The sequence below is a fragment of the Bombus vancouverensis genome, chromosome 14 (assembly GCF_051014615.1).
Source record: "Bombus vancouverensis nearcticus chromosome 14, iyBomVanc1_principal, whole genome shotgun sequence".
In the NCBI taxonomy this organism is placed as follows: domain Eukaryota; kingdom Metazoa; phylum Arthropoda; class Insecta; order Hymenoptera; family Apidae; genus Bombus; species Bombus vancouverensis.
Genome location: NC_134924.1, coordinates 2,373,887 through 2,387,431, shown reverse-complemented (window position 1 = coordinate 2,387,431; position 13,545 = coordinate 2,373,887). Strand labels below are relative to the sequence as shown.

The window sequence follows — 13,545 nt, the reverse complement described above, 5'->3', positions numbered from 1 at the left end:
GGTACTTCTTCTGTAATTACATTCATAAAAATATGAATTTAAATATTTGCAATCTATATTTCATACCTAACAAAATCCTCTAGATAAATACGAATGTCGTGTTTCTTGTATTTATTTCACTTTTAGAAAAATTACACTTGCACCATTTTTTCCACCGAATCCTGCAATTTATTGATATTCGATAGCCAGACTTGTGCATGCTCGACACTTTGTCGAAATTTTTAGTATGACGTATAATCGACAGGATATGAACGACGTTGTTGAAAACAAAGAGAAACTGGAACGCTTCTGCCGTTTGGAGATATTCTGGATCCAAATGGTCTCTTTTGTTCAAGCGTTATTATTCAAGATTTTTGTTCTCGATAAAATGTTTGTAGGAAGTATTAGAGAAAATAGGCATGCTATTCATCGAACGAAAGCTAAAATGTCTCTGGTGAACGAATGACAAGAATCGTGGGCAACAAGAAACGTCACCGGAGCAAGAGCAGGCTTCTTTGTTCAGAGTGCTACCGTGGAAACTGCCTTGGTAATTCGCTGTTTTGTCACTCGTTCCCGTCGACACCCGTGAAATTACCGCGCTTCTGCTCTCAAAGTTGATAAACGACGGCCGAGGTGGAAAGAACAGGCCACGGTGAATGTAACAGCTAGCTAAACATTGTAACTGCGACAGTAGCATTTGTCTTTAATTTGCCTAACATACCGTACCCTTCTCTTTCAATCTTCAATGCGATAAAAAGTTCAGGCGAAGAACTTAACGTTCGACTGTAATTAGTTTCTCTACTGTAGCAGAATAAATATGAATCTGTTACCATTTTGAAAGGAAAGAAAGAAAGTCAAAGAATAAAAATAGGTGTTTCCTTCCTTTTACGTGCCGACAAATAAATTTCCATCGCTCTAAAAATTGTCTGTAAAATTTGTCTTAAATTGAAAGAAGTATATGGAATATCTACAAAAATTCTACTACATCAAAAACAAAAAAAAAAGGAGACTAAAAGATAAAAGAGGGATCTAGAAAGCTCTCGTACGTGTCGACAAATAAAATTCGCGTTCCCCACGAATTGTCTCTGTTTATTCCAAATTATTGCAACAGCCACAAACCTACAATAGCAAAAAAAGAAAAAAGAAGCAAAGAGATTAAAATCTCAGAAAAGAACCAAAAAATTCTTTCTGTTCACGTGTCGACAAACGAACTGCATCCCACCAAAAATTGTCCCTGTTTATCACAAATTGCTCGAAAGCTGCCCCCTTCCTATCCATTCTGTTCCCCGAACTCGTAAACCCCTGGCTACCTTCCCGTCAGTCTGTTCTCTTTATTCGTTCGGCCACCGCGTCGTGGACGACTGAAGAACAGCCAGGGAAGAAGGACTCGCAGGCACGCACCTGTACGCCACGGTGCACAACAGGGTAGAAACGCACGGGGCTAAGAAGAGAGCACACAGGATCACGGCGTGTAACACCGCCACGAGACGGTATTATCTGTCTATCTGGACGAGCATCCGGCGAGTCCAGCCTCAGGGCAGATTTTTATAGGAGGTTCGCGTGACCGCCAGCTAAACGCTTCGCTTTAACCCGCCCAGCATTGCCTCGGCGGCGGTTTACCTGTCTCTGTTTCTCCCTGTTTTCACCTTCTTCCCGGCATTACCTCTTCTCGTCACTCTCTTTCTCTTCACACTCGACTTTACTCGACACTACACGACTCGTCGACTCGTATATATCGTTTCTTTTTCCATCTACTCTTCTAGCGTTCGCGTGGGTCAGATTCTCCGCCTCTCGCTTCCTCGCGATCGCTTAACTCGCTCGTCTTTCAGTCACTGAACACGCCTGTCGTTCGGTAGTCGACGAGAATAAATTTATCCCCCGCTTAGAGCCGATTTTTTTTATATATGTTCCACGAGCAACGCGTGTATTTGCATTTTCCTTATCCGGAATAGGGATCGATTCGACGCTTTTCTCAACGGTACTTCTGCGACTCGGCATTCGTGTTACCTATTCGTCCTTGCGTTTCCACCTGTTCCACGTTCTCGCCGCGTTTATCTTTCCCGTCACGCTATTCACCCTTCTTACTTTTCCAATTCACGACCATAGGGTACATGCGTTATCTGGCTGGCTGCATCCCGCTGCAACTTCCTGCGAGCAACGAGACAGCGCTCTCGCTCGTTGATAATTGGCCGCGGCGATAGCGGCGCAAGAAGAGGAACAAGAACGCAGTCGGGCGCCCGTACGGCCAGAGGGAACGTGTATACGTCGCGAGAGAGAGATCGGTTCCCAGGGTAAAAGCGGAAGCGACGCGCTAATGCGCTAAACGGGTCGTCGTCGAACGCCGCGGGGCATACGCGCGTCTTTTTCTCAACCCTTTCGCGTGGGACGGCTCCGATCATCCGCTCGTTGCTTTCGCAACTTCTGGGTCTAACAACTTTAATGTGCACTTGCCTTTTTTTCTTTTTTAGAATAGCTCGCTTTTGATTTACGCAGTATTATCTTTTTCTTTTTTTTTCTTACAATAGCTTGTTCATATTACGTCCACGTGATTTACGGAGTATTATCTTGGAATATTTCTTTTCTTCGTCGTTTTTCCGTGTTTTTTGGATGATTATAGCACACGATAAAGGTGTGTTATTACTGTTATTAATTTCTAGCCGCGGGCTGACGACTCGGTTCTATTTGTTTCGTACGAAGTTGAGAAGTGGATGTTCTTCCAGGAGGCTAGATCCAGGCTATTTGACAGGGTGTTTCGAATGAGCCGAGTACATTAGTTGGACGATGATTAATTGTGTTGCAGGTTTTCCCCCGTTCGGTTTGTTTCGTTTGGGAAAGATCGAGAGACGAGATTTCTCGGACGGTAGTTGAGACGTTAACTTTTGCGTAAAAACCCGTTCGAGGCGCGATTTGCACGCGCTTGCTCCAGCTAATTTTCCCTGACAGGGTTATTGAGTTCATTCGAATGAGTTTCATCCGCTGGCGTTGATTAATTACGGTCCGTGTTTCTTTAGGATCCTCGGCTTCCTTCGTAACGACTATGAATGTCAATGTTTGCGGAAAAAAATTCCTCCACGTGTACCGTTCGCTCGCGTTATTTATTCAATATGATTGTCAAACACATCAGACGATGCTGTCCCTTATAATGTCCACTAAAAACCGTTCCATTAATGCGTTTCTCCAATTCTACTTTGCTCTACGCATACATTACTTTCTGACTCACAAATGGATTTGAAAACACCAATTTACTCCTACGTGTCTCTGAAATCCACGACCGTGATCTAACTTTCAAATTCACCATCCACCCTAGTAAAGAATTTCAATTTTTCGACAAACATAGAATAAAAGAAGATACATAACTAAGGAGGAAAATAGAAGATCGAAGAGGACGAACCGAATCAAATACGCTTAGAAAGCACGACTTGCAACCCATATATATTCCTCTACATACCTCTACGTATCTCCAAAGTTCAAGATCGAGGTCGTCTCTTAAATCTACCATCGATTCTAAGGAAAACATGCTTATTAAATCTCAAAAGGAATAAATGTAAATAAAGAATACAAAATAAAATGGAACAGGATAAAAGATTGTTGAGGTGGAATCGAGAGAAAAAGGTCTTGTGTCTCTCGGTAGCCCTTGCCAAAGTATCGATATATCACACAAAGCAAGGTGAAAAGCGATCGTGACCGTCGTGATTTTCCTCACGATGGAATTTGATGGAACGTCTCGATGGAATTCGACGCTCGTCGACGAACGTCGGCCAGCCCATTAAGCTCGAAATTGCACGGGATGCTTGTAGCAATTATCGTAAACCCCCGTTATGGAGGTTGGTACGAGAGATCGATCTGTGTCTGGACGTGGAATCGCGCACGCGAAATCCGACTCACTCGTACACGGCGGGGATTTTTCTCGGACCGACTCGATTATAATTCATCGTCTCCACCGTCGGCGCGTCTTAATTATCCGGCTTGGACGTGCTCGAAGGATGGATCGAGAGTCGGCTCTCTGGAAGAAAAAGCACACAGGAGAGAGAGCTGGCTTGAGATCGGTCACGCCTGTGCACAGTCCTCCGCAGACGAACGATCCCCTCCGACTCGTGGTGCATGGATTCCTAAATGTATTTTTCCAGTCCTGGCTATGTGTGAGATTGCAGATACCTTTGGATACTCGAGGATTTTTTGAGCTTGTCATTAATCGGTAAGAATGAACAGAAGAAATCTTCACGAGCGGATTATTTTGCCTAGAAGATGAACTAACAATCACCATTGCAGGTGAATTCTTTTTCTTTAGAAGTTTCTATTTGAATTCTCGGAACATGGAGAATTTTTAAAGCTTCTAATTATTCTTAGAGAATATTTCTTGACAAACTTTATACGTACACATATGTCTTGTAATAACAAATACATGTTGAAGCAAATTCCATTATAAAAGAATTGAAATTGTAACCCGCATTCTACGATTACCCTTCACCCTCTAAATTCAACCTTCCGCCAGCAAATTTTCCGTCCCCCAAACAAATAATTGGCAAATAATTACATACGTAAGGCAAAATCCCCATTTCATAAGAAATATCATAAAGATAATGAACACATATAGTGTTCCCTCTATATGTTTACACCTTCCGTTCCATCAAGTCTACCGTGATATTAAACGTTAGAAATGATCCGTGGTCGAAAAGTGACAGGGCGTTCTTCATGGGGACTAAGGTATCGGTTTCTTGGAATACTTTCGGCGAAGTTTTTTCGGATGGCAGCCACCGTGCGTTATAACGGTAATTCCAGCTCGGACTGTAATTGAAAGAGAACAGCAACGGCGCTTAATTGCGCTAGGTCGAAATCATCGAGGGAACGACGCGGCCTGGCTCCAGCTTCCCGCGCACCACTTCTTCGAAAGTCATTTGGTAAGGGCCTCCCCCTCCATAACTCGTGGCCATTGTGTCCAACTTTTCGCTCCCGAGCTCCAATTACCCCCAAGTTCGGGGTTGCTTCGCCTCGAACGTCTCGAGTTGTACGGAGGCTGTGTTTAGCCGTCAACGAGATTGCGCTTCGCGAGCCTCTTTGGCAGCTTCTGTTGCGGATGCTTTTCGTGAACGAGACTTTTCGAGATCTGGCAATCGTTTGGCTATCCATGTTTTCAGTCGAGTGGTACCGATACATTTTTTAGAGTGCTCTTTGGAATAAGTTACGGTTCGTCTTCAATTTATTGGCTTGTTGTTTATGCAGCTTGGATCGAGTGCAAAGAGCTTCGCTAAGTGATGCATTTGGAGTATATGTATGCCACATTTTCAGAGAATTCCGAAGAATTTATGGATCGTTCTTAACTTGTTTATAGGGCTTGCATCGAGTACAAAAAAATCTCGTTAGACCTCGTGATGCATCTCGAATATATATGATTTTTTTTCGGGGTATACTGAAGAATAATTCATGGTTTGTCTTTAACTTGTTATTTATGGAGCCTGCAGTATGAAGAGTTTTCTCGGATCCTGTGACGTGAATAGTAATTGAAAGATTATTCTATATATCGCGCAAACAGCTCTACGATATAATGGAATAATATGTTTCGTGAAATCGTGCAGAACAATTGGTCAAGTTTGTCTTTACGATAGTTAATAGGAAACTTTTGGTTCTTCAACTACTGTCTTTACATCACACGGGACGATGAAAATATTTAACAGAATTTTTGCCGATAATAGAAATGTATTTAAAATAGAAGTTGATTATCATCTCCTAAAACATTTATTGAACCGTCTTGTATATGCTTTCAATCTAATATGCCTTTCGCTATAAATAACATAATACACCCTGAACTGATACCAATGGTTCAGAATTCGATAAAACATTCTATCACCAACAGCTTCGATAATTCGAATAACTCTGCCATCATTTCAATCTGTGAACGACATCATCCCTTCTCAGCTGGAGAAGCCGCGCGTTCTCGGCGGAGGAGGCACGCCGTGTCCCGGCCACACTTCCTGAACACACAACGCGTGCACGAGAGCGTGTAATAACCGCGCAGGAAGATACAAATAAGACGGCCCCATTACACTGATGCAACGTGTTATACATTTTTCGACGGGACATCGCGGCGCGGACAATAGCACGATACACGGAGCCGGCTCTGCAATAATGCCAACGCGTCGAGCAAAGAAACGACAAAGATACCGAGGCGAAGCCAGATGATAAGTGTGGGTGACGAGGCAACATCGGTGGTAAAAAAGGCCGCGGTTACACCGTAACTATGTATACGCTTGATGAGAACGAGCAGAAGGATGCGGCGCGTGTTCTCCTATTCTCGTGCAATGACACACAACCGGGAAGAAACCAGCAGAGAGAAGAGACAGTGGAAAGGCCGGGAAAAACTTTGAGCAGGACAAGAATCGCGTTTTGACGCACAGTCTTCAAGAATAGCCGTGTGACTGAGAAAAAGCCATGATTTTGATCATTTTCTATTATTTAAATTTCTATGTTCTTTGGGATTCTTAATTACTATGTTATTTGGCTGTGAAATTGGTTAAAGTAGGGTAATGTTTACATAGAAGTCGGGAATCTTCATCGTCTCAAAGAATATTATTTAATGGTCGTGTTTTGTAGTTTCGGTCGTGTAGTGACGTTATTTTTTCTTGCAAACGGTAATATTTAAAACGAATTGTTCTATTCATTACAGATACTATATTTGAAGACTGATTTGAGTTCTGAGTAGTAGACGTACTCAAAAGTAGATTTTTAAACGCATTGTAGTTTGGTTTTTTAAATAAAACCATCTGGATCGTTACGAAGATGATCATAGCTACGAAGAATCCAGAATTATCTGGTTAGAAGTTTAGCGCTTTTATATAGATTCTCCTGGTTAAGCGTAATTTATGGTGGAAAAACGCGAGCGGAAGAGCCGATCACGTCAACAATGGAACAGTTTGGTAACTATGTAGTCCTGGGAAAGCGAGAGTATGTACATTAGATGGTAATGTATGTGGATGTTTCTCGTGGCTTATTATTATCAGGAATTATTATGAATTTAGAAGATTATACCGTATGTAGAATGCTAATGATACGCGATTGTTTCGACTGAATTACAATTATCGATCGTTAAAAATTTGGAAGAGTATGCGATAGAAATGAGATAGATCGAGGTCACATAAGGACGAGGTATATTCACGAGCTGTGAAACGTAATTTGATAGTAAACAATATAACGTGGAAACTGTTTCGTTAATTGTCGTGTTACGAAATGTATACAAATTTTTTTCTATAAGTTTCACTTATAAAAAATTATAGCGACTAACAGATTCAATAAAAAGACGAAGAAAATATGAAAAAGCATTAGAACAACGAAACTGTTGGAGGAAATGGAACAGAAAAGAATACCTGTGGTTATCAGAACGAAGATTGAAAATAAGGAAAAAGGAGTATGGGAAGGAGAGAAGAAACGACGAATAGAATACATATGGTACATCCAGTCGTCCGACTGTCTTTACGCGTTCATCGAATTAGCGTCTAAGATAAGTTAATAAACCTCGTCCCAATGATTCATCGCCGAGCCGGCCGCTACTTATCTAATCGTTCCACTTTGCGACAGTTTGCGCTTCGTTCACCCTGATGCATGTAATTAATATGTAATCGTTTCTTTTCTTTTTATTTTTCTCTCCCTTTTTTTTTGTATCTTACACCGATACATCAAGCTCGATTCATGGCTATGGTTGCCGGTAATTACGGCTTATCTAGCCCCGCGACCTTATCGTTCAGCATCGGCGAGTAATTGCCCCGTCTCCCGTGGTTTGATTATCGGGTATCCAGTTCGACTTTTTTCCAAATGCGAAGCAATTTGATGGGGAGATTGCATCGGGTGTCTCAAGTATAAGTGCACGCCTTGTCCAACACGTACGACGTGCTGTTCCTCCGGTTTAATAATAACTTTAGATGCTGTGCCTGTATTCTAAATAGCTACAGGTTATCCATAAATAATCGTACTTAACCCACTCGTTTAACAACCACAAACATCTGTCTATAATATCTATTTTATCTATTAGATACACGATAAATAATCGACTCATATCAGCTCCAAATATTTTGCCGCCATTTCTCTGTCTATCAGATACGTGATAAATGATCGATTTATACGAGCATGTTCGACTATTGTTCGCAAATAGGATAAATTATGTTTATCTCTTAATGAGATTAATATTCTATTTTTTTCATATACCATAAGGAGAATCAATTTCTTTTTATAGAAAAAGAAAGAAACACTCGAAGAAACGAATTTGTTCGAATTAAAATCGCTACAAAGTAAATTAATCTCTACAAAGTAGCGAAAAATTCACGAGATTCCCGAGCGAAAGCGATAGAGGCAAGTTTACGAGAAGAACAAGACGGTACTCGTCGGCTCCATTAAACGCCTGACAGGATACATGTCCGTATGAGTCGAATACGGAAGAGAATCCGCGGTCCGTTGTCGCGAATAGGGCAGATAAAGCGTACACGTTACCTGTATGAGGTGGGCAAGGAACAGGACGTAGGCGGCGGCCGCCCTCATGTCTTTCCTCGAGGAATCCCTCGACTACCGCATCACCATTCCCCGTGGGTCACCTGCGTTCTTCTTCAGCCACTCCTAACGATTTGAAATCGAATAGATCTGTCGTTCCTCGTCAGTGCTGCTGAATATATCCGACGTTATTCCACGGATCGATCGGTTCAGAAAACACTGTTCACACCGTACATACGATCGACCGGTTTATAGACCCTGCCGTTCGTCGATCACACTTCACTTCTCCGATACTTATTAATATTATTTCCGGTCCGCGAGCACACACCGAATACCAGAGCCACTGTTGTCGATATATCTCGAATCTCACGGTTCTCCACTTCGTAGATACATCGGTCGTTGTACAAAAAATATGATATTCCCTCGAGACACTTTTCAAACACTCATTCAACACTGTTTTAGGAATTATCGTTTGGAAACTGAAATTTCTCTATGAAAATCCGAAAACGCACAAGGTTCGAGGTAATATAGAGTTTTGATTGCTTTTCTCATGGATCTTCTCGGATATCGTTAGACGGAAGAGGTACAAGGATCGCTCGTAGCAAAGAGAACGACTATGCTTTCCAACGAGGACGTATGGATCCAGGATACGGGACGAGCTCGGAGATGTTTACGTGCACTCTCGCGTCGCGACAGGTACCTTTCCCTCGTACGGTTGCCTTTGATCGTGCGATATCGGTAGATCGTTACGATCCTCTTCGTTTTCCCTCCTTTCTCTTCTCGTAGCCTTCTTCTTGCTCGGCCGTTTCACCTCGGTCGCCGGTAATTAATCGTGTCGAGTCGCGTCGTTGTGTGCACGTGACGTACACTCGACAACACCAGGCGTCTGTTCCTGGATCTTTCACGAATTCTCCACGACCCACTTCCACGAGTACTCGAATTGTTTTCCAAAAGACGTGCGTGAATAACACGTGATCGAGACGATGCGCTCGTTCCCGTTCCCACCTGTTCTTCGACGCTGTCTAAACCGTTCACGGAGCACGTGCTCACCGATACCGGGAGAAATTTACGCGAGATTCAGACTTCGTCTGAACTCGTTGGACGCTGTCCTAATTTCGGAATCGCCTCGCACTTCGACTGAAAAACTACTATACAAGCCAGGTAGTTGGGCGTCTTTTTATTATCTAACTTACACGTAAAGTCGAGCTCGAAGGATAAATCGAATATCAGATTCAATGCGATTGTAATTCGTACGGAGGACGGATACACTTGCGTGTATCGGGAATTTGAAGTCCGACGTTAACCTCCACGGCTAATTATTTTTCATGTAATCCATCAACGAAACATTCACCGAATTCACTGGACTCCACCAAAAACACGCGTTCCAGTTATGTTGTGTTTAGCATCCACGCTCGAGAACTTGTTCCACCAAAAGGGGGTGATTTCGCCCTTAGCTGTCGATGCGATGTAACCACGCGATGGTCTTGATAAACACGCGCGTCGTCGAACTGTCGCGGTCGTCTCTCGTCGCGAGATATCGGCGTGTCTCTCGACCGAAGGAACAGGTGTGTGGACGGTGGCACACGCGCGCCTACCTCGTGCACGTACGCGCACCTTTCCACGGTTCTCCAGATGTGTAGGTGGGCCAGGCGTGCGTGCACGGCCACGTAAAACGTATCCGTGTAAATATGTATAAGGCTTGGAGTCGCGTGTACGTGTGCTTGTATGCGTGTTACGGCTGTGTCGTGCACGCTGGAGCACGGAAACGCAGCACCTCCGCGGGGTACACGAGACGGTCGCTCCGGGGATACTGAGTCGGAGCCGCAGGCCGGCCTGCGGGCCTCCCCCCTCCCCCTCGCTCCGACCACACTCTCGTTCGCTCTCTCTCCCTACCCTTCGTCTCCGTTGCACTCAAGCCACCTGTCTCCTTCGCTCTTTCTCTTTCTGCCGTGAGAGAGAGAATCCCCTACCCCCGTGAAGCGTCCCCTTCCCGCCACCATTCTCCTCCACCTCCACCATCGGGAGCATCGATGACTCCCACCACCATCACCGGAGGGGCCGCTCTTCACCCCGACCCTATGGATCCAAGACCTAAGCATCTCTCTCTCTCTCTCTCCTCTCTTTCGCGTCGTTACCTCTCTTTGTACACGCTTTGCGCGCTTGGCCTCTCTCGTATGTCCAGCGCGGCAAGCTCGTCCCGCGCGTTGTATATACGAACCGTCGTGGATACGCTCGTGGTGCACGCACGTACGCTGATCTAGTCTCCCTCCCCCCCATGGATGCTTGGTGCAACACGTTCGTACGTAAGTATACGATTGTGTAAGGAGAATTGGCCGAGACCACGCTGACTCGTGTGTTGGTATTACATAGCGTATGTATGTATGTAAGTGTGTAGACGGCCAGAGACTTTGGATTTCTATCTCTGTCAGGTTAAAGAGGGATCTCTTCTCTCGCAATACCTTTCTAGAAGGCATTACATGATCGTACACTTGCTGCCCTGTACGGTGGATGCTGGATCCTGGTGCACACGCTGGATAACCGCGACGATCCGCTCGCGTATATCTTAAGATCGGTTTCATCGCGACCGTTCGTAAACGCCGTTTGTGTATTCTCACCTCGTTGAACGCGAGAGGAGATCGAGTTCCCCGCTTGTTCCACGACACGACAACACGAGGAACGTTTACGTACTTTCCATCGGGTTCGACGGCGCGGATTTCGTCGATCGGGAGTCGGATTTCCGTACGATGGAGAATTTCAGCACGGAAGTCTCTGACGATATCGAGATCGAGTTGTCGAGCAGTTGTTCAGTTTCCGTTCCGTTTTTTTGCGTTTGGGAATTAATGCTGTTTAATGTACGGTTACACGATCAGAAATGTAATGATAATGATACGAGGATGAAGGGAAGAGAGGGGAAGAAAAAGGGAGATAAGAGGCCTCGACCGACGAAATTATGTATATTCCGGAAGAATGATTTTGGACGATGAATAATGGATAAGTGGCTGTCGCGTGTCCACCGTCATTATATTGCGGATCGGGAGGCATGGTACCGTGGCTCCTCGGCGAGAAATGCCATCGGCGCGGTTCGTCATTGAATTTCTGCCCCCGTATACGATGTTCCGCGTAATTCCCTGTGTCGAGTTATCGCGCGGGCCGAAGGGACGGCCGGTTAAATGGCAATAAATTATCAACGGTAACCGGGCCTCTGGCGAGCTTGAACTCCTTTCTAGTCGTGTCTCGTAGCGCTTGTTGCGCGTTATTCCGCGAAACGGAACATCGCAAAGAAACTTGTAGCGCCTAACGTCGACCGATTTTCACCGACGTTTTAAATACCTTCTAAATCGATTTACCGTAATGTGTTCCACGTTTACAAGCAGTAATATGGATGATAAAATTAATTTCCCCCTGGTAGAGAACCGCTCGATCGCGTTAGCCTAATTGCGATCAGCCGCGCTCGATCTCGAACATTTATTTGCACCCCCTGCGTCTCTCTCTCTTTCTCTATCTTTCTCTCTTTCTCCTGCTGTTCGCGGAAGAAAAACGAGCGTTCATTTAACGATCCCCGCGGCGATCGAAATTAAATTTTCGCGATCCTCCCGGCAGCCCTGATCTCTTCCACTCGTTACACCGGCGAGGTCAGCTCTGGCTTGAAAGAACCTGTACAGCCGAGAGAGACGATACGGCGCAACATCGGAGTCGCCTCTGGTTTCCCTCTCCGTCCGACCGTCTCCGCGAAGGCAGCCCCGCGATACCCGACGAAGTCGAGCTACGACGCTCGGATGGTAGCGTGCCAGTATGGTGCACCGTGGACCACGAACGGACGGATGGACGGACGGACAGCCAGTAGTAGTGGGATACTGCTGCGCCGGTGATGCTGCCTGGACCGCGTCTCACCGACTTCTCTATCTTTCTTCCTCTCGCGTATAATCCCCTTGGTCCCCTTGTATAAATGGTTGTTCGCGTCTCTTTCCCCCGTAGCCTCTCATCCTTCATCTTTTTCCCGTCTGCCTACCGCAGCCAGAGAGCAGTAGGTACTTATATCCTACTCCATCTCTTCGTTCGTTGGCGCGTTCGGTCTTCGTCTTCGACTGGCTTTACCTCTCGAGGGCCCCGAAGAGAAGTTAGCCGGCGGGCATCATGGTGGCTACACCGCTGGCTTCTCGCGTCTCTCGAAGCGCTCGCAACACACAGAGTGTGCCCCCCGAGGGTCAAGGAACTCCCTCGGGAACAGGTTCACCTCCTCCTCCTCCTCCTTCTTCCATCCATGCCGCGCTGTACTCCCTCTTCCCTCCTCCTATCGTTCCTTCTTCTCTTCGTGGCATGGCCCTCCCTCTCGCCCCCTTTCCACCTTCTGCCGCCCTATGCCCCCTCCGGTTCGTACCTTAGGGTTTTACTTATTTTCTCTTATTACCGGCTGGTGGGCATGTGGCCACGCTTAACGCACTCACACGCCTTACCTCGCGGAGTCATTGGTACACGTACGTGTGGTATATACACACGATGCGCGCGTTGGTCCAGCTCGGGGCCCGTCAGTCTTCCTCCGACCCCTCTTCTTCTTGGGAGCATCTTCTTCTCCGTTCTTCCCGCTGTTTTCTTCGAGCTGTTCCCTCTTCTCTCGGCTCTTCTTGGGTACTCCAATATGTGAGCACATTATTACAGCCGCAACAGAGGCAAGAGCAAGCGCACACGGGGCTTTTCAAGGGGGTTACACGGGACTGGGGGGTCTGTAAGGATGGGGCTAAAACCCAAGCGAAACGCACACGCGCTTCTGCCTGCCTGGAGAAAACGCGTGTGCGGTACACGCAAGGGTGTTTAGGTGCAGCCACCACTGTTCTCCGCTCTCATCGTCAGTTTCTTTTCTTCCTCTCTCTCTTTCACACATTCCCGTTGTATCTTCTTGTTCTCTTCTCCGCGTTTCTTGCCTCGCTTCTTCTTCGCTCTTCCTCATCCTTCTCCGTGCCACGCTGTCCCAGGCCTGCCTTTTCGTCAGATACCAGATTCCACCTGTGCTGCCTGTGATATCTTGCCCGTTGCTGCCGTGCTCATCTGCCTTGTCTTCGTTGTCTCCCCTCGTGTCGTGAGACCATCTCGGATTCG

At 45.8% G+C, this 13,545-nt stretch overlaps 1 protein-coding gene across 1 annotated transcript in view; it reads right to left on the bottom strand.

Annotated features, from left to right (window-relative positions):
- Positions 1-10,246, bottom strand: part of Ser (protein serrate) — a 57,046-nt gene extending 46,800 nt beyond the window's left edge. Inside the window, exon 1 of the mRNA XM_033343764.2 lies at positions 8,455-10,246. Coding sequence (XP_033199655.1) covers positions 8,455-8,502 — 48 coding nt within the window. The 5' untranslated portion in view covers positions 8,503-10,246. The remainder of the gene's footprint in view (positions 1-8,454) is intronic.
- Positions 10,247-13,545: the final 3,299 nt, after the last annotated feature.